Raw genomic sequence first — 22,879 nt, forward strand, 5'->3', positions numbered from 1 at the left:
AAATTTCACTGCTTAAAGTCTAAACACTGAAGAGCAAATCCACAGATGCGCAACTCCACAAGTCCCAAACCAAGCTAGCCAGTGGCGACAGTGGTGAGAACAAACTTCACCAATTGACGAAAGTGAAGTAAAAGAACCTCGAGAGAAACCAGGCTCAGTTGGCATGACTATTTCTCCGGCCAAACTTCCTGTGCAGAGCTGCAGTCTAGGCACTGGAGGCTGGAGAATGCTGGATGTCCATCGTGAAGAAACTGCAGGTGTGAGTAGGTCACCAGTGGGTTTTCAGGCTAGCCCATGGGATCAATCCGAAGACTTGCCCTGCTGAAAAGTCCAGCTTAAACCAGCATAGGCTGGTTGGCTGGTTTTAGCTGGTTGACCAGCCTGGTTTAGAGGGGTTTTGGCCATTTCCAGCCATTTCCAGCTTGGTCTTTGCTGGTCAGGCTAGAAAATGACCAGCTAAATCCTAAACATAGCTGGTTTTGGCTGGGCTCCCAGCCTGGCTAGGCTGGTCAAGCTGGTTTTAGTTGGTCATTTTCCAGCCTGACCAGCTTCGACCAGGCTAGAAATGGCTGGAAACCAGCCTGGAAATGGCCCAAACCCCTCTAAAACCAGGCTGGTCGACCAGCTAAAACCAGCCAACCAGCCTAAGCTGGTTTAAACAGTTTTTTTCAGTAGGATGATCAATGAGCAATTAAACTATAACTATTATTATCTGTAGCAGTGTTGAGTTTAATGACTATTATTTTGCATCATAAATAGGAAGTACAGGTGGTTTAAAGTTGTCATGCTGATTGTGTCATCAGATTTGGCACTCCTATTGGTTCTTGGTTTGACGTTTGTCATAGCTAAAGTCACTCTGAAATCTTCGGACACTGCTAGAACTTCATCGAAGAGAAAATCTAACCACAACGGCCATTAATCTACTGTCAGTGAACATGTCAAACTAATTATCAAAGACCACAGGAACCTTTCAGGATTTCCCCAAATTGTCTCAGATGATCAAAACGTGTCTGAAATCACAGTGTGAGCAGGGCTTTAAGAGTGTGTACCTCTTTAAAATGATCAAAGGCAGAGAGAATGATCTCATGACCTCCTCGAACCAAACACACGGCAGCCAGCAGCTCCAACACCAGAGCCTTAGTCCTGATCACAAAACAGCAAGATATTTTTGTTATTTACACTGAATATAAACCTCTCTCTTTATACATACACACACACACACATGCACACACAGAAAAACAATGGTTTCATTTGTTTATGATATAATAGCTTAAAACAGTGTTTTTCAACCACGTTCCTGTACACTGTAAAACCCAAAGAAGTTAAGGCAACTCAAATCGTTTGAGGAAACTCATTGTAACAAACCATTTGAGTTCAAAAAAACTAATTTAAATGAGTATTGTGAATTTACTCTATTTGAGTTGAAGTAATGAGGTATTTAATTAACTCATTACCTTCAACACTGAGTTCAAAACTCTTTTCAAGTGAGTAGAATTAACTTGACTGTTGGGTTTTACAGTGTAGGACCTCCAACACCGCATGTTTTGGATGTCTCCTTTGTCACAGCTATTACAGGTCTTTCAGTCTCTGCTAATGGACTGATGATCTGAATCAGGTAGGTTTGGTTAAGAAGACATGGAAATGTGCAGAGCTGGTGGTCTTCCAGGAACGTGGTTGAGAAACACTGGCTTAAAACTAATAGTAAACTCTATTGTAGGGTTGTCAATGGTATTGTCTTCGGTTATTTCCCAATAACATCTGAGTGCTGTTGAGTACGGTTTTAAACACTGCTGATTAGCCATTGTGTGCACATGCTCAACAGATATGACCGTGATTGGTTGTTGGTTTTGGTGGTTTATGAGGACTCTCCATGAGCGTAATGTATTTTTTAACTATAAAAACTGCTAATTATATCACATTCATCACCCCACCCCTAAACCTAACCATCGCACTCATTGGAAACCTCTGGGGAATTTTTAATCCCAAAAGACTCTGTTAAGTATGATTTTTAAGCATTTTGATTTAAGAGGACATAAGTAATGTCCTTATAAACACCCTCAACAGTGTAATACCTAGGTCATCCCCATGTCATTATACAAATTTGTCCTTTTAAAACACCCAAACCAGCACACACACTCAAACACATTCGTACAGGTTCAGTGGTGTGAAAAAAAGTGTTTGCTGTGATTATGTTTACTCATTTCTTTTTTTTTCTTCGCATGTTTGTCACACTTTAATATTTAAGAACATTAAACAAATTTCAATATTAGTCAAAGACAACACAAGTAAACATGTCATCCAGTTGTGAAACTAAGGTTTTTATTATTTTGGGAAAACTAAATACAAAACTATATAGCCCTGTGTTGAAAATGTTTGCCCCTTAAACCTAAGAACTGGTTGAGCTACCCTTAGCAGCAACAACTGCAATCAGGCATATCGATAACTTGGAATGAGTCTGTTCCAGCGCTGTTGAGGGATTTTAGCACACTAATTTTTGTAGAATTGCTGTAATTCTGCCACATTAGAGTGTTTTTGAGCATGAAACGCCTTTTTAAAAATCATGCCACAGCATCTCAATTGGATTCGGATCAGGACTTTGACTAGGCCACTCCAAAGTCTTTATTTAGTTTTTCTTCACCCATTCAGAAGTGCACTTGCTGGTGTGCTTTGGATCATTGTCCTGCAGCAGAACCCAAGTTTTCTTCAGCTTGAGGTCACTAACAGATGGCTGGACATTGTCCTTCAGGATATTTTGATACACATGCAAAACTTTTTCCACACATGGCTAGTAATTTATTGCAGTTTTGTATTTTGTTTTTCATTAATAATAAAAACGTTCATTTCAAAACTGTGTGATGCGTTTACTTGTGTTATATTTGTTTAATCTTTACATTTGTTTGATGATCTGAAACATTAAAGTGCTACAAACATGCAAAGTGATAAGAAATCAGAAAGGGAAAACACTTTTTCACACCCTTTCTTTATGTGTCTTTATGGGGACTTCCCATACCTGTAGATAACATTAATTATACTTGATTACTATATTAATTATATAGATAAATAATTTTTTACTCTGCAGAATGTATATTCTAAACTTCTGCCCCTAAACCCAACCATCACATAATACTTTCTGCATTTTTACATTTTCAATATACTAGAAAAAATGTTCCCACAATGTCAAAATGTACTGGTATCGCTATACTTGTGTTCCCACAACGGAAAGGGATAGTTCACCAAAAAATGAAAATTTCCCATTAGTTTACTCACCCACAGGTCACCCATTCAAGAAGATTTTGAGCAGAATTTGTGGTCCTTGATGATTCCTATAATGGCCGTGAACTGTGAGAGGTCTTTTAGATTAAAAACAAACACAAGTCCAAATCAAAAGCTATGGCTCCTGACGGCACACTGCAGTCTTGTGAAGTGGAACAATTAGTTAGTGTAAGAAATGTAACTTATTTGCATTTAATACATTCAAATTGAAATGATCAACTCCATTTATTCCACGGCCTGCTTGACGCATGTGCAAATGTAGTTTTATGTAGTACTGTCGTGACGAATGTGCGAGGAATCACCAATCGCTACCAACGAACTGCATCACCTGACCTCCTGTGCAAGCATGCGCTCTTGTGCTTTTGTCATCAAATTGAATGGGACTACACTGCAAATTTTAGATAGTAGATTCAACTACCTTAGAGTTCAAACTACCATGGAGTTTATATGGGAACCACTATAAAAGTGTTAAAATAACACTTTTGAAAGAGTAAACATTATTAACACTCATAGAGTGTTAATAGGCAAACTCTTATAGTGTAAAATATGCACTCCACTCAAACACATGTTCCTCATTCCGATTGATTACACACGCACCACCGGAGGATTTTCAAGGACTGATTACACACACTATTTAAGCAGCACATACACTCACTCTAGTTGCCGAGTCTTATTTGCTTTCAGTGACATTACAACGATGTTTCCTTGTCTTGTTTTTCCATGTTTTTGACCCTCGCCTACTTTGTCTTTTTGTCCCTGTCAGCTGCCTGCCTTCCGACCTCTCGCCTGTTATTGTACTACGATTGTGGATTGACTATGCACATCTGTTTGCACCCGTGTTGACCATTGCTTGCCTGACTGCCTCAATAAACCTGCATGTGGTCTGAACTCTGTTGTAAGTGTCCTACCCCTGGTTACAAACTGTATATAACGATTTGGATGTCAAATGTCTATATACAAACATTTTAAGTACTTTTACCCACCAGTTGCTTCTTCTCAGTGCTCCTTGTGGCAAAAGAAAATAGCATCTGGAAAAATCCTACAGGGATATTGCTGCATAAATTCCCGGATGTAGTAGTCAACACTGTATTAGCATTAGATACATGTAACTCTGCATGACAAGGAAGAGCTTCTAACACTGAGACGGTTATTTAATCTTTATCTGACTCTAGAATTTCAACACTTTACTCTGAATTACCGCAACATTCGAAATTTAACACTGATGAATTAGCTGTGTACAATTAGACTACATATGCGCATGTGCCACAGTGTGTCATCAGGAGCCATGGCTATTGATTCGGACTAATTTGTATGAGTTTATTTTTAATCTAAATACCTATTCACTACCTTTATATATGAATCACTTAGGACCACGGATTCAGCTACAACCTAAACAAGTTTTTAAAAGGTCACCTACATCTTCCATGACCTGTGGGTGAGTGAATAAACAGGACATTTTCATTTTTGGGTGAACTATCCCTTTAAGGAGCACACACATACACACACATACAGACAGATTAAGGGGTTTGTTGTTATAGCTGCCAGTATTTATGACTCTGAAAGGGGAGTCACAACCGAGATGAATAAAAGCAGTGAATTCTGGGAAAGCGCTCACAGATCCACACACACACATTTGCTCCGTCTCTACGGGTTACCTGGGATTCTTATTGTTCAGACTTAGTGCAATTTCATTCACAGCATGAGGGTGAGACATGACCATGTTGAAGCCATACTGAGTGAGAGACAGAGAGAGGACTAATTAGCAAACATAGCAGGATCTTCAAGATTTATTATCTGAACATAAAACGTGATGAAGAGCGAACAGCTTTTCACAAATCACCGTGTTTCTGTTTGTGCGCCTTCTGTATATGTAAGGCCCAGACTGAAACCTGTTGCAGAGCTGGATTGTACGATCTGTGCTCTAAATACAGTGCTCAGGATAATTGAGTACAGCCCATTTTGAAAATGAATATGTTTATCTATTTCTCAGTGAATATAGGCAATGTATTTTGGTGCATTTGAACAAACCAGATTTATTAAACAGATATACTTATGAAAATAATATTTTAGTCACCAAACATATTGAGAAATTGAAAGATAATACTATTAAAGAAGTGAAATAGTGCAAACAAAATGGCAACCTAAAAAATTTCAGCTAATTTTTTCAATTTTTTTGCTTCTCTTGATTTTTCCTCTTATTTAAATTTATATTTAATATTTTTCTCTAAAATATTAACGTTATCGTATGTTATTTTGGTAGATATGCTCCAGATTTGGCTTCAGTACTGACTAATATAATATCTATGCACAAATATAATATTGTAAAGCTTCCTATTAAAAATATGAATTTGAAAGAGAGATTTGTGAGTGGTGTACTTATATATGCTGAGCACTGTATGTGTGTCAACAGGTTTTTGTTAATGTTAGGGGCTTGCTAAACTGTAAAAGTGATATTTTTGATGATTTGTATATACAGATGTAGGCCAAAGATTTAGTTTTGCTGCTATAAACTAATGTATTTATATTAATCCTTGTGCACTGTTCAAATTGACTACCCTTTTGTTATGTTTGGGATCAAAACATCCACTAAATTAAACCGCTGTTAAAATGCATCAGATCAATATTTTTCCAAGACTGCGATAAAATGTAAAAAAAAATCCTGTCCACTATTATTTTTTATATTGCAAATACATCATTTTGTGTGATTTTGCACTAAATCAGTCACATCATTTATTAATTTGGCACTTAAAGAGTTAAAATACTGTAGTTTTCTAAGCAATTTATTAGTTTTGATAAGGACTGAGGTTGATTAACAGATAAATGGCAAAAAAATAGAAAAAAAAAAGAAAAAAAATAATCTTATACATTTTTACAGCAGTTTAATTCAGTGGATGTTTTCATTCTGAACATAAAAAGGGTAGTCAATTTGCCCAGAGTGTATTGCTGAGTTTTTTTTTTTAATTCAAAAGTTTTCTCTAAATATGTGTTAAAATAGGATTTGTCACCAAAAATTATTCTGCTAGCTGAAACACAGAGAAGTTATGAACAAATTAAGACTCAAAATCACCCCAGAGTGGATGAAAACATCCACAACAGCACACAAGAGTTAAATAAAAACAAAATATTATAATATCTGATTATTATTTATTATTAGGATTAGTATTCAGATACAAAAAAATCTACATAAATGCTACAAACATTGAATAATCAAATGTAAAAAAAACTACATACAACTTAATACAACAGCCACTAAGTGCTCTTGACCAGCTTTGTTAAAGAGACAGTTCATCCAAAAATGAACATTCACTCACTATTCACTCTCTCTCAAGTGGTTCCAGACTTTTATGAGTTTCTTTCTTCTGTTGAACACAAAGAGGATTTAAAAAAAAAAAAAAAAAAAAAGAAAGACAGGTTTTAAGCTTTCTTCAAAAAATCCTCTTTTGGGCTCTATTTTAACGGTCTAGGCACAAAGTCTAAAAAACATTAAGGGTATGTCAGAATCTACTTTTGGCATTTTAAGGACGGGAAAATACGCTCTGCGCTGCAGCACATGGTCTAACAGGGTTAGCTTATCTCTCATGAGTTTATGGTGTGTTTTGAGATAAACCACCAGAGTCCATTTCCATTCCCTTTAAGAGTCGATTGCGTCGCTCCATGGCGGCATGTGCTATTTAAATGGCGGACGTTGTAAGTGCAAAACTGAACACTTCAAAACAGTTAGCATCTGCAGCACGGATACCCCCTCCTTTCGGCCGTTACTTTCACTTTCCTCCTTTTTTGTGAATGAGAAACGGTGTTGTACGCACTCCACTGAAGACATCCATTAGCCTACATAATTAATTTAGTTTGTTAAGTGCAAAGATTTGTTTCAAAACTATTCTAAATTCAGTTCTAATTTTCAGCAATGAATAATGAACATTAATAACGAAGTGTGGTCAAAAAATGAGTTATATTCAAATACACATGCTATGCCCCATATGGTCCAAACCTGACAGGTGGACAAATCTAAGCTTGTTTTTAATAAAAGAATATAAATATGATAATAATAGCATTATACAAAAGCAATTTGTCTTGAATAATCTGAAAAAAGCCCCCGAGGTGAAGAAGGCATGGAGGTACTGGTTTTTATATTTATGTAGAAAATAATAACTTTTGTAACATTTTAATCCTGTAAGATCTTTTTCATTTGTAAAGATAATTGTTTATTGCTGTACATCCTGCATGTTTTAAGCAATGTTTAAGTGAGTTGCACAACTGACGCGCTCTGCGCTGGACTTTAGACCTGCTCTCAGCTGGTCTATTGCGAAGTCTATTTAGTTCCTCAAAATAGCATTGCACACCAACAATGCGCCTTAACACACTTCTTTTCCAGACCGAAACACCCATGAGTCTACAAAGTGGCACAAATGGATTTGCTATTTAAACAATGTATGAAAGTCGGGAAATTAGTGTTGCGTTGGTCTGAAACTAGCAACACATCTTGGAAGCACAATCTTGCACCCTTATGTATTGCACCGAGTGTATGATAGGGCCCTTTGTGTTCAACAGAAGAAAGAAACTCATAACGTCTGGAACCACTTGAGGGAGAGTATATAGTGAGTGATGTTTCATTTTTGGATAAACTGTCTCTTAACAGAGCTGGTCAAGATCATTTAATGGCTGTTGTTTTAACATTAGGAACACAGACATTTTGATGATTTAGTACAGAAATGAGAAAACCTGAAATGTCTAAGAAAAGGTATGAAAGATCCTTACCAACACAGATTGAAAGTTTTTTTGATTTACCTGGTAGTTCATGATAGCCCGTAGACACATAATGCACACATGAACGTCGTCTTTCTTACATACTAATCTGGAGTTCTTCAATGTCCTCCTGCTGGGTAACGTATTAGACCTGAAAACAAACCAGCATGGTAGTTTATTAAAAAATTCATCAACAGTCTATCAAACATGAACAATTGAACCATCATTGCTCTATTATTTTCTGATCAAATATTTCAGGATGTCCACATTCACATAAAACATCTTTGTTTTCTATAGAATAATGACCTTTTACAGCCCTGAAGCAACATGAGGATGATATAATAGTCTTAAAACGAATACAAAACTCTATTGAAAAGTTGTCAAAAGTATTGGCTTCGGTACCAATCAATACAAAAATGTTAAAAACATATGTATTTCCCATGAACATTTGAGTAGTGTTTTTAAACACAGCTGATTGGCCATTTTGTTTACATGCCTAACATTGGCTCTTATGGTCATCGCTTCACCACTGGTCACTGCTGTTCACGCACCGTGAACACAGATACATGGATACGGGAGCATTTATAAAGTAAGCCTGAAAGCTCAAAGTTTAGCAATTTTAACATGTAAACACATATTGAGACTAACATTTTGTTTGTGTGCACTGCGCGGTTTACATGTAGAACACGATATAAAATACAACACATTTTCTGCAAGTAAACTATTGTGACATGTTCTTGAAATTCCAAGTTCTTGAGCTGTCTGGCTTTCCATATTGAAAAGCCATGTGTATCATCTGATCAATTGACGTATTAATAGTTGTTCCGTTCCAAACTGGATATATCGCCCTCCAAAGTTCACTTTGGAGCAAAAACTATCATGTCCGCCATACTTCCAACTTGTTCCGTTCCAAACTGAAATGTTCAAACTTGAAGGGTTTGAAGGGCCCTTTGGAATGAAACTTTTTTTAAAGGATACAACTGATGGACACTTCAGGCCATGATCCTAAGAGCAAGGAATTTGTTCAGTGCTACACACTGCGTTAAATTTGGACATTCAGAAGGGAATAGGGAATAGGGCATAGGGATGAACACTTCCGAATGGAACCCAGTACATATTAGGACTGGGCTGAATCACTAATCTGCCAATTCAATACTTCGCCTATACTTGTAGTTTCACTTTCTTGTGCCAGTTTAAAACGAATACAGTCTAATCTAACGTTAGTACAGTAAAGAAATACATATAGTCCTCTATGGATGGAATAAAAAAGGTAATGTCTACCTTTCACGTGTAAGAAAAAGTAATACAATTAAATATAAATTGATTTAGAAAAATACACTGATTAATATACAATCGTCTTCAGATACGCGTCAGTGAGGTGAATACAGTTTTTCTTCCACCCCTATTGCTTATCTTTGCTCTATGAACAAAACTGCCAATCAGCAGTGTTTAAGGATGTGCTCTACAGTGCTAATCTATTACAAGATTTCAGTGTCAATTCGTACCAAGACGAACACAGGTATTGTCAAAACCACAGTTTTTTTTGTACACGGTTTGGCATTTGGCAGGTGACTGAAACCTACAAAGTTATTCAATTTTTTGCTTCTCTTGATTTTCCTCTTTTTTAAATTTAAATTTAATATTTTTCTCTAACATATAAATTTAGGTGTTCAAGTTTTGGACCGTTCTCGTAATTATTTTGTAGATAAACTCCATATTTGGCTTTAGTACTGACTAATCTAATATATATGCACAGATATAATATTGTAAAGCTTCCTATTAAAAATATGAATTTAAAAGAAAGATTTGTGAGGGGGTGTACTTATATATGCTGAGCACTGTAATTATCATTATTGTCAAATTGTTTGAAAATGCTGAAATCAGATTGCTCCTTAATATCTTGTGAAAACACACAGCTTTTTTCATAAAAAGCACACATATTATTTGAAAAATAAATGTTAATAACCGTTTAAATTGTCAACTTTGATCAGTTTCAAGTGCCTTTTTAATTGTTAGGCCTTAAAATTAATCATACTAACCACAAGTTGGTAGTTAGAATATGTAGGCCTACACGGAATCCATAGATTTTCGCAGATTTTTTTAGCTCATCGTTAAGTCTATTTATTTAGTTGTGTGTAAGCGTGTTCAGTTTTTAAATTAATTTCAGTAATATTACTGACTAATATAAAAAACTATTTTATGATTTACTTAAAATACAGTTAGTAAGGTAATAATTTCTGTGTTTTAGTAGTGATATTACATGAGAGACTTGCTTTGTTTACCAAATAAGAGGATCTGGATGGATTTGCATTGTTAACATATTAAATAAAAGTTTAAAAGCTATCATTTTTTATTTCATATATTAAATTTTTGTTACGATTCACCCAAAATATTCCACATAATCTGCAGATTTTTTACCAAATTCTCAGCAGATTCTGTCTGGGCCCTATTTATATGTAACTACTGCTTTAAAACCTGGGTAACACCTTAAGGTGACGTAGATACACATGTTCCATGCACTTACTATAGTAATTACAATGAATCATGCGTAATTACATGTAACACCCTAAACTTACAGTAAACCAAGTTCTAACCCCAACCGTATGTAAATACAGTACATTTAAGTAATTAATATTACTCCGCAGTTAAATTAAGACTTACACAGTACTTGCATCACCTTAAAATCTAGTCTAACTAAAACTTTCAACATCCTCATATCAGGAAAATCCTTTAAAACCATAATCATCATCATCATTCATTTTCCTTCGGCTTAGTCCCTTTATTCATCACACAGCGGATGCCTTTCCAGCTGCAAACCAGTACTGGGAAACACCCATACACTCTCATATGCACAAACACACTCATACACTAGGGCCAATTTAGTTTATTCAATTCCCCTATAGCGCATGTGTTTGGACTGTGTGGGAAACAGGAGCACCCGGAGGAAACCCACGCCAACATGCACATGCACAACTCCACACAGAAAAGCTAACTGGTCCACCCGGGAGTGGAACCAGCGACCTTCTTGCTGTAAGGTGACAGTGCTTACCACTGAGCCACTGTGCCGCCCATCATCATCATGTAAAAACAAATCTACAGTCCCATGCTAATCTAGATTCCCAGTGAATTCGGTCAAGAGATCCGACGACCACAGGAAGTTCTCTCACACTCAAACACTTGAGGTTGTTGTTCAGATTTTTAAATGACAATAGTGTTGTGTTTAGGTCTGTCAGCAGTGTATGCGTGTGACTGGAGACTGCCATATGTGATGAGTGAGAGGTATTATTGTCTTCCAGCAGTTAAAACGCACACACACACACCTCCACAACACAAGAGCAGCGTCATTAACATGCATGCCAGCCTTCAGGCCCGCGCCAAAGGCTTTTATGTGTGAGAACGGCAAAGCAGAGCAACAGATGCACACAAAGAGAACTCACACACACACAAGCAGGTACTAAAATAAAGTGCTCAGCATAATGAGATCTCTCGTTTAAGTTGATATTTTTATAGGACGCTTTACAGTAATTTATTTGCGCGTAAACATTAAATTAGCCAGTACCAAAGACAAAACTGGAACTCATCTTAGAACAAAAAGGATCACAGTCCAAAAAATAGTACACCCAAATCAATATGTTGGGGACATAATTAAATACAATTGTATTAAACAGGAAAAATCAAGAAAAACATAAAAAAATATTACATTTAGATGTAAAATTGCAGTATTTTAATTCTGAATTTAAATATTTGCTCTTTCTATTGCTAATGATGTTCAGTGATCAAATTCTTATTTTAATAGATATAATTGTTTTTCAATCTATTTTGTTTAAACTAAGCGGCAACCTCCTGCTCTCCCTTGGGAAGCCAACACGGAAGTAACTAAAACTGCAATTCAGCGACTCGCCTTGGGGGACTGGCTTTACGAAACCCAAATGATTTCTGACTGCAATAGTAAATTAGCCATTTTTACAGCTGATAAAAACATGTTTATAACCTGGTACAAAAGATGGCTTTGGTTCATACAGCCATGATTACCCTTCATGACAACTGTGAGGGGGGTGACATTTTTTAGAACTCATCCGTTTTGTTTTTATTAGGTTTTATTAAGTCTGCATAATTAAGGGCGTGGCCACTTGAGAGACAGCTAGCTCTCACTGGTCGCCGTCACTTCACCTCAGCTTAAGCTGCAGTCACACTTGACTTTTCTCCCCATAGACATCTACTCATACGAACCCGAATGCCTCAGACCGGAAACGCAAGGTCATGGGTCAAGTTTCGCATGTAGCTGCGGTGCAAAGTTCAAGCTTGGTGAACGACCTGCAAAATCGCACCACTTGACTGTGTGAGACCAATCGAGGATCAAAACATGACCTCTCTGGACAGAAATTTAAAATATGGAGCAATCGCTAGCTTTTTTAAATGTCTAATCATCTTGTTTAATCCCGCCCCTTTTCGCGGCGCCACACGACAGAATTTTGCATTATCAAACTCTAGTGTAACCGCAGCTTCATTCCGGCTGATTAGCTGCTGAACTCGGCATATACATTGTATTTTTGTTTTGTTTAATGTTTCTTTACACAGTCAATTGCCTTTTGGAATTATTTCCTGCGATTATCAGATACTATAGCATGCTGTGTGCACTTATTTGTGTTTACAAACCATTCAAGTTTCCCAGGTGAGTGAAATTATGTACTTGCATACCACATCTATAAATGTATTTGTTTTACTTAAGATCATTTATCATTTCTAATTTTCTTTAGCGGGCAATGCTGTGGCGCAGAAGGTAGTGCTGTCGCCTCACAGCAAGAAGGTCACTGGTTCGATCCTCGGCTGGGTCAGTTAGCGCTTCTGTGTTGGCGTTTCCTCCGGGTGCTCCGGTTTCCCCCACAGTCCAAAGACATGTGGTACAGGTTAATTGGGTAGGCTAAATTGTCCGTAGTGTATGTGTGTGTGAATAAGTGTGTATGTGTTTCCCAGTGATGGGTTGCAGCTGGAAGGGCATACGCTGCATAAAAACAAATGCTGGATGAGTTGGCGGTTCATTCCGCTGTGGCGACCCCAGATTAAAAAAGGGACTAAGCCGAAAAGAAAATGAATAAATGAATGTTCTTTAGAGCTGTAATGCACTCCAGAATCTGACAGATTGATTAGCTGTAGGCTCTAGAACAGTCATCTGAAACGTTGTAATACAGTGTTATGCCCTTGATTTCATAAACAGCCTTGCATTTACTAACAAAGACTATATCTGAAGTGTTTGGAAGTAATTTGTGTTTTCCTCCTGTAGAAAAACATCATAAGAACAATGCTCGGTGGCTCAATGTATCACAACAGTGTTTTTAAAAAGTCTAAACACTTTATTTATATAGTATACAACCAAGCACATGTGGTCAGAACACAAGCGAGTCGCAGGTAAGCAAGTATTAAGCATTGCTCCCAAAGAAAAGTCTGTCAAAGCAAAATGCCAGCAGGCGTCTGTAGCTCCGCTTCTTTGCCCTTGTTTGGTCTCCCCCGGTCGGTGGGATGACGTGCGAACAAAATGGCGACGGTTGGCCACGCCTACTTGTAGCTTCTTTTGTATTTTTCAGATACCTATGGGTGATGTCACGGGTACTACGTCCATATATTTTACAGTCTATGGTTTAAACACACCAAAAATGATTGGCTATATTCACTGACTCAACTCATTTTGATTTATGCTGAGCACTGTATTTACAGCCTGATCTCACGAGGAAATCTAACTATTGTACATTTTGTCAGTTTAGTGGCTAATTTATATGAATTCGTAGGATGTACAAAAAAGAGGCGTGGCACCAAACCCCACCCCTAAACGTAACCGTCAATGGGGGATGAGCAAAATTGTACGAAATTGTACGAAAGAGAGCATTAGAATTAGCCACTAAATCGAAAAGTTACGAATGGCCGTCAGATTGTGTTGGTATTTACGCATTTTACACAAACGAGACAAAATCATGCACACGACAAATAGAGAAATGTAAACAGGCACACAAACAGACTAGAGAAGGTTTACACATACACAAACACACACACAAAGAGGACACAGTTCTTTTTCAGGACTGTCACAAGACGAGCGGGGCGTGATTTTCGGAAAACACACACAAACACACATAATGCAATATGTCAGGAGTGGTGCCTGAGGGAACTCATTCAGAAGCACACACGCACACAGGAAGAGGACCTCACTCATGTCTGCAGTGTGCAATGTGTAGCGTCTATTACAGATTATTTGTGGAAGCATCAGGTATGTAGCTAATCTATTAAAGAGTGGGTGCAGTGCACACTGTCATGGAGCAGTCAGTTTTACAGTTAAATAGTCAATATGGGGCAAAAATATGGCAAAATATGAGTTTACACACACTATTGTCTTTCTTTTTTCCCCTCTAAAATGCTCATATATATAGTGATAATTATAACATAATAAATATAATTTATCAGTTATATACGTTATATCAGTTATATCATTTATATAGTTATATACGTAAACAAATAAACATATTTTAAATGCACAAATACATTTGTTAAATAATTAATTATACTTAAAAAATAAATAAATTAGTAAATGCATTCATTTATTTATTCAGTTTTAAATAAAAAATTGCAAAGTAATTAATTAATCAGTCATTTTAAATAAATAAAATAGTAAATCAGTAAATAAGTTAATCAATTTTAAATAAGTTAATTAGCAAATCAATTATAAGTAATTAATTAAAAAAATTACTCAAAAATATTATATTCAAATATTTAAATTTATTTCTTATTTAATTAATACTTTTAAATAAATAAGTGAATAAATGAATTTATTCATTTTTTTAAATTGTAAAGTAATTAAATAATCAATAATTTTAAATAGATAATTTAGTAAATAAGTTAATTCATTTTAAATAAATAAATAAATAAATTAATTAATTAATTAGAAAAAATAAAATTAATTTGCAAAAATTTGTATATTATTATTTTACATAAATAATTTTTTTAAATTGATTAATACTTTAAAATAAATAAATAAATTAGTAAATAAAGAAATTCATCCGTTTATTCATTTAAAAAAAATTGTAAAGTAATGAATCAATAATTTTAAATACATAAATTTGTAAATAATTAAACAAATTAATAAAAAATAAATAATTTTAAATAAATAAATTTGTTAATTAATTACTTTTAAATAAATAAATAAATTAGTAAGTAAATTAATTAATCAATTATTTTACATTTTACATTTTTACATTCTAATGTAATTTTTATATTTTATTTTAAATATATAAACTGTTAATAACAAGTTTATTAATTTTAAATAATTAAATAAATTAATTAGTAAATAATCGTAAATAATAGTAAATAATTCATCAACAATTAAAAATATATATTTAGTAAATTAGTTAATTAACATAACTAAATTTGTAAAGTAATTAATTTCTTTGAAAGAAAGAAAGAAAGAAAGATACCTGAAAACACTGAGATGCACTTATTTTCAAATACTGCACACGCCTGCTCTGCATTGATAACTAGGAGAATCTCACAGCTGTGATGTGCTTTGTCTTTCAGCTTTCACATCTTTTACAGTGACTGCGTAGTTGTGTTTAAAGTGGGATTTTTTTATTATTATTTTGCCCAGAACATCACAAAGACCTTCAGTCTTCTGGAGATTAAAAAAAGCCTGTGTGTGTAATGTCTTTATCATATCCGGATGTATGACTGTGCTCAGTTGGAGCATTATTATTTCTCATATGTATCAGTGTGATTTCACAATTACACACGCTTAAACATGTTCTTTGTGAAGATACGAAAGATTATGCCTGAAGCTGTGTGTTTTATGAGAACAGAACAGCACTTCTAATACATGACGGATGCGAATCAATACAACTCAAGCTCTGTGACATCACAAAATCCCCAAAATATTATTTTGTTTGAGTTTTTTAAAAAAATTAAAAGAATATTCAATGCTCGTCTGATGCAAAACATCTGAGGCTACAAAGAAAAATGATGACGCTTCTATAAAAAGTGGAGCTTTTTAAAAAGGATTTTTTACCCTGAGAATCTACATTCTATGATCATTTACTTATTCTTGTGCCAAATCTGTTTATTTTTATTGAAAATAGTTGAAAATATCATGAACAAAGGCACTTGTACAGTAGGGAAAACACTAAAAACTGAAGTAAAGGTTACCAACGTTTTTCCATACTTCTTCTTTAGTGTTCATCAGAAGAAGAAACATGATAAATATGGTGTACATAATCGATACCAGTTGTAAGAACAACAAATAATAACTTGACCTCTATAATAATATATTAATATAAATAATAACAATGATCATTTGGAAGTGGCAGAAGGTAGATATTTCTGATGAATCATCTGTTGAACCTTATCCCAATCCTCACAAATACTGCAGAAGATCTATTGGAACCCACAGGAACCCAAGATTCTTACAGATATCAGACAAGTTTGGTGATAGAAAAATCATGGTTCGGGGTTACATTCGGTATGGGGGCGTGCAAGAGATCTGCAGAGTGGGTGGCAACATCAACAGCCTGAGGTATCAAGACGTGCTGCCCATTACATTACAAACCACAGGAGAGGGCAAATTCCCCAGCAGGATAGCGCTCCTTCTCATACTTCAGCCTCCGCATCAGAGTTCCTGAAAGCAAAGAAGGTCAAGGTGCTCCAGGATTGGCCAGCCCAGTCACCAGACATGAACATTATTTTGTCTAAGCAAAGTCAGGCTTTACCGTCCTAATGAAATCATTAAAAATCAAGCCATGATCATATTTTATTTTGGTAAAATAAACGTAATCTAGAGGCCTTTGCCTTTCATATTAGCCACTTCCGATACCAAATGATCAACTAGAAGTCGAGTTATTATTTGCTGTTCCTAAAACTTGGATAGGCGACAAAACTTTTATCAGGTAGTGTATATTATAAACAGCACTAACCAATCAATAATCTAGCGCTATTCTAATTTCTATTCAAATCTACACAACTTGAAATAGTAAAAAGCTGACATACCCTTGTTTCTGTGAGCACTTTGGACATTGTGGATGAGTCTGCGTTCTTCAGGAGGGAAACAGGGACATTTGAGAAATACTCTTGTTTATAATTGAAATTCAGTATATCAAACCCTAAAAACTCAGGCTCATTGGAGATACCTGCCCGGGGCTACATTTTCGGGAACCGTGAAATACGTGGCAGAGGCAACATCTACTTGCAATGAGTTTTTCACAATTCCACTAGAGGCCACTGTTTACATTTCTGCCAATCTCAAATGCGTAACTAGGTCATGTTTGCGCATCATATGTGCCCTTTACATGTTCTTCTCACGCGCGTCCATTAATCGGGTTTGCTTTTCTCTTATGGTTGCTTTTGAAAACACTGTGGGTTGGGTTTAGGAAAGGGGATTTGTGGGTCAGTTCAATTCAAGTTTATTTGTATAGCGCTTTTCACAATGTTAATTTGCTGCCTCACATTTGCAGCTTCGCAAAAGAGCCACATTATTGCATTACAATCAAATTCGTAAAAGTTAAGGTTATTAGTTATCATAACTTTATTAATTACTAACTATATTAACTAATTACCTAGTACCTAATAGTTTTCAATGGTTAAAGTAGTTATATATAAACATAGTCAACTTGCAGTTATATAGTATATACAGTTGAAACCAGAAGTTTACATACACTGTATAAAAAGGCACATAAATATTTTTAAAAAAAAGTCAGATGTTAATGTGACTAAACTTTTTCTCTTTTAGGTATGATAGGATTATCAAATGAGTTTCTGTTGTGCTTAATAGCAGAATATTGAGAGATATTTTTTGAGAAATTGTTATAACTTTTCTTGAAAGTCAAGTTTGCATACAATAAGATTATTATGGTTCTGAAAAAGCTCAGATGATGGTGTGAAGGTTTTGGAAGTTTCTGATTGGCTAATTGACAACATTTGAGTTAATTGGAGGCACAACTGTAGAATAGTACTCAAGGAAAACCTCAAACACACTGCTTCCTTGTGTAACAACATGGGAAAACCAACAAAAAAAGCCAGATTACAATTTGCTAAATGACACTGGGAAATGAATCATTTTTGGAGACATGTCCTGTGGTCTGATGGAACTAAGATTGAACTGTTTGGCCATAATGACCAGTGTTACATTTGGAGGACAAAGGGGAAAGCTTACAAGCCTAGGAACACCATCCCAACTGTGAAGTATGGGGGCGGCAGCATCATGTTGTGGGGCTGTTTTGCTGCAGGAGGGACTGGTCCACTTCACAGCATAGATGAAGAAAGAACATTATGTAGAAATACTGAAGCAACGTCTCAAGACATCAGCCAGGAAATTAAAATTTGGCCACAAATGGGTCTTCCAAACAGACGATGACCGTAAGCATACTGCCAAATTAGTTAAAATGTGCTTTAAGGACAACAGAGTGAATGTTTTGGAGTGGCCATCACAAAGCCCTGACCTCAATCCTATAGAAAATTTGTGGGCAGAGTTGAAAAGGCTTGTGCGAGCAAGACAGCCAACAAATCTGACTCAGTTACAGTAGTTCTGTCAGGAGGAATGGGCCAAAATTCCTGCAAACTATTGTGAGAAACTTGTGGAAGGATACCCAAAACATTTGACTAAAGTTATACAATTTAAAAGCAAAGCTAAAAAAAACAAGGAAATGTGTGTAAACTTTAGTCTAGAAATTAATAAAACAATTCTCTAAAATTTCTCTCATTATTCTGGCATTTTAGCAAATGTAAATCATTTAGGTAATCCTAACAGAACTAAAATAGTAAACGTTTAGTATGATTTACCATCAGACATTTTTAAAAAATGGTTATGTCCTTTTTTTAGAGTGTATGAAAACTTCTGGTTTCAACTCATGTCTAGGTCAGTCAATAGCAAGCTGATATATACAGGACACGGTGTGGTGATGAAAAATTAAATGCCCCCTAGAATCATGTCCGGTTAGGACTCTGGGATATCCTGTTGATTCACTAAGGTTATAATACGCAGAATTTAAATCGCCTGTACAAAACCTGATTTAATTGATCATCGTGATCACATTTTTTTACCATGATTTCACACTGTTTTGTGTGGGGGGGTTTGTTTTAACTGGTTTCTGTAACTATCCTTTGCCAGACTCAATCCCCAGTCTGTTCCACATCTCACGTCTGATGCTGTACTAGGTGAGTTACCAAGCAAACTGACCGCTCTGCAAAAGCTGTCCAGTAGCACAAAAATAAACCGAGGTAGTTAGCAACTTCATACCACCATGTAGAGTTTGTTTTTAACACAAAATGCAGCCAGACGTATACGCCAGGGGACATATTTGTGGTCTCACAATTATGTAGCCCAGGTGCACATATCCCCAATGAGCCTGTGTTGCAAAACTGACTAGGAGCAGAAGCAAAACACAGCAACAAATCTACTGCATCTGGGCAGAGCTTCAGAACTAGAACAGGAGTGATTCATAAACAGCGCTTTCACAGCAGCACGATCTGAATAAACAGGTTAAAATAACAGGTAAAAAAGAGAGATTACGCTGGAGACGAGGGCACGTTCTGAGGCTGCAGGCACACAGCTAACTACTTAGCAACTGAGCTCAGTCTCTTAATCTAACCTTCATAATCAAGCACATTAGGAATAAACATGGAAGGGGAGAGAAGAGGATCAAAGACTCTGTCAGATGACTTAAAAAGAACGTGCCTTGTATTGCAGATAGGAACACACAACAGCAAACTGCAGACAGAGTGACAACTCCATTATTTACGGTGATTAATTTGACAAAAAATGCAGACAGATCATAATTCCAGGAAGATCAAACTTCAAATTTGGGTCCCACTTTATATTACGTGACCTTAACTACTATGCACTTGCATCAAAAAAGTAAATACAATGTACTTACTGTGTTCATAATGTTTTGCAGAACACTTCTGGTGCTCTTGAGGTAGGGTTAGGGTAGGTTTGATGGTATGGGTAGGTTTAAGAGTGAGTTATGGTGTATGGGATGGTCAACAGTGTAATTAAAAGTGTAATTACATGCAGATATTTAATCAATTATAAGTACACCTTAAAAACATGTATTTACACAACATGTACATTGTAAAAACTGATTAATTTCAATGTAAGTATATACTAGTTTAGGCCATCTAATACAGGGTATATGCAGGAATCCTAAAGGTAATTTCAACACCTTTTTAAGACCTCTCAGAATATTTTAAGAGCTCGTCGCCACTTCAATAAGATCCTTTAACTTAATAAACAGTTGTAGTTATATAAATCAATGCACAACCATGCAACAGAACTCAGATAAGCTCGGACGAAACAAAGTTTGAAAGAATAAATTACACGGTTGTTTTCAGCATCAGGCTGTTTAAACTTGTCTTTCTCCAACCAGGAATATGCAAACTTATCAATTTTTCCCATTTCGCTCTATAGTTTTGCTACACGTGGAGCGTCACATCACCTTTCCATGTTTATTGAACATTACCTGACATCACCTGGACGAAGGAGCTTGGTCGCACGCACCCCAGCCCAAACCAATCACGTGGACCGAGAACGCCATTGTTAATATTAGGAGGAAAATAAATATATGTATGCTTTTTCGGAGTCAAACACTTTGGACAACGCTTGAATAAAACTTAAGACCTTGTAAAAACGTGATTAGGACTTTTTAATACCTTTCAAGGGCCTTAATTTTCTCATTATTTTACTTCCAATAATTTTTTAAACCCCGCAGACACCCTGTAATATAAAGTGGGACCAAAAAATGTTTCAATCCCCTAAATTTACAGATACTTTTCATTTGTTAGGTTATTAGCTATTAGAAAATACTAAGGATGGACCAATATGTCAGTCAATGGTATTTATTGGATACATTTAAAGCTATATACTGGCAATAATACAGATGATAAAAGACACAGATAGTTAATAATAACATGAAGGCAATGTCTTTTGAATAATACAGTGGTTTTCAAAAATGTCATTAAGTTTATGATTTACATATAGCAATATTACTTGTATTTAACATATATATTTGGCATGCTTATTAAGTAAATATATTTTGTTATATGTCAAATGAAAGTTTATGCTATTAAGAGAAATATTAAATAGAAAAAATACCTTTTGTTTTTAAAGATTGTCATGTTTTAATTAAAAAAAATATATACAGTTGAAGTCAGAATTATTATTATTTCTTTTTCTTTTTTAATATTTCCCAAATGATGTTTAACAGAGCAAGGAAATTTTCACAGTATGTCTAATAATATTTTTTTCTTCTGGGGAAAGTCTTATTTGTTTCATTTCAGCTAAAAAGCAGTTTTTAATTTAAAAAAATAAACATTTTAAGGACAAATTTATTAGCCACTTTAAGCTATATTTTTTTTCAATAGTCTACAGAACAAACCATCGTTATACAATAACTTGCCTAATTACCATAACCTGCCTAGTTAACCTAATTAACATAGTTAAGCCTTTAAATGTCACTTTAAGCTGTATAGAAGTGTCTTGAAAAACATCTAGTCAAATATTATTTACTGTCATCATGACAAAGATAAAATAAATCAGTTATTAGAAATGTGTTATTAAAACTATTATGTTTAGAAATGTGTTGAAAAAAATCTTCCCTCCGTTAAACAGACATTGGGGAAAAAAATTAACAGAGGGGCTAATAATTCAGTGGGCTAATAATTTCAACTTCATATATTTCAACTGTATATATTTCAATTTGTGCTTCTTATGTTAAATGGATCCCATCCATATTCATTAAAATTACTAAAATGGAGTAAAAAAATGCTTTTACTGCATAGTACTGTAGACAATTTGACATATTAGTATTGGAATTATCTGAAAGTATTTTGCTCAAATTAGTATTGGACAAAAAAATAAAATAAAAATGAAAAATCTATTGGTGCATTCATAGAAATGACTATATAGACCATTTAGAGGGATGTAAACGAAAACAATGATCCCAACATTTTTTTTTACATGTTTACAATGTTTTACACAAATGAGAATCCAAAAAGAGCAAAATGTTGATAAATAAAGTTATGATAGCTGATTTACATTAAGTTATGATTGAATTGATTTTGTTAGTTATAAAATAGTTTGATAACAAGAAGGAAATGTTCATGGGCCAGTGACATCACCACATTGAAATGGTCTATAGAAATGTGTTATTACTTAAAATTATTACCAAAAAAAGACCAACACACAAAACAAAAATATTACAAACATAAATCCATCAATCAATTTAAAAAGTATTAATAAAGTCTTAATAATAGTCAAATGATACTGTTCAAAGAGAAGTTTCTTAAACTAAACTAACCATAACCAGGTTTTAATAGAATCATTATAATTACTAAAGTTTAATATGTATAGTTATCCTTCTACAAAAGGGTCCGATGGAGAAATTCACTGAAATATCACAATAATAGAGTTGACAATTATTTGATCTATATTTGGTGTACCCAAACATTTTGCACAAATTACTGAGATAATATTAATGGCATACCTCAGTGATTTTCAGAGTTTACCACCAGAAGAATTGACATGCTTTTTCTACCAGTGTTTTAAAGATTGTTATGCCTTTTTATAACCAATGTAACAGAGTTGACAAGAATGTAGGGACAGATATAAAACGCATATTTTTAGTACACAAAATAGATGCTCAATATTTATATGACTTAGTAGAGTAAATCCAAGACAAAAATGTAGAGATTTCATTATTTCATATTAATTGAAGCTGAATATACGATTCAGGAGGCTTTAAGTTCATATTTTTTTAAGACAAACGTCCCTAAATACACACACAAGCATTCTTTTTAGAGATATCTTGATATATTTCATTAAAGTTTCATAACATTTTTGCTC

At 35.0% G+C, this 22,879-nt stretch overlaps 1 protein-coding gene across 1 annotated transcript in view; it reads right to left on the reverse strand.

The window, feature by feature from the left end:
- Positions 1-22,879, reverse strand: part of fmnl2a (formin-like 2a) — a 145,665-nt gene that overhangs the window by 37,682 nt on the left and 85,104 nt on the right. The window contains exons 7-9 of the mRNA XM_056464814.1: positions 8,059-8,167; positions 4,929-5,005; positions 1,050-1,143 (exon numbers count right to left, since the gene is read on the reverse strand). Coding sequence (XP_056320789.1) covers positions 1,050-1,143; positions 4,929-5,005; positions 8,059-8,167 — 280 coding nt within the window. The remainder of the gene's footprint in view (positions 1-1,049; positions 1,144-4,928; positions 5,006-8,058; positions 8,168-22,879) is intronic.

This window comes from Danio aesculapii, chromosome 9, assembly GCF_903798145.1.
Source record: "Danio aesculapii chromosome 9, fDanAes4.1, whole genome shotgun sequence".
In the NCBI taxonomy this organism is placed as follows: Eukaryota; Metazoa; Chordata; class Actinopteri; order Cypriniformes; family Danionidae; genus Danio; species Danio aesculapii.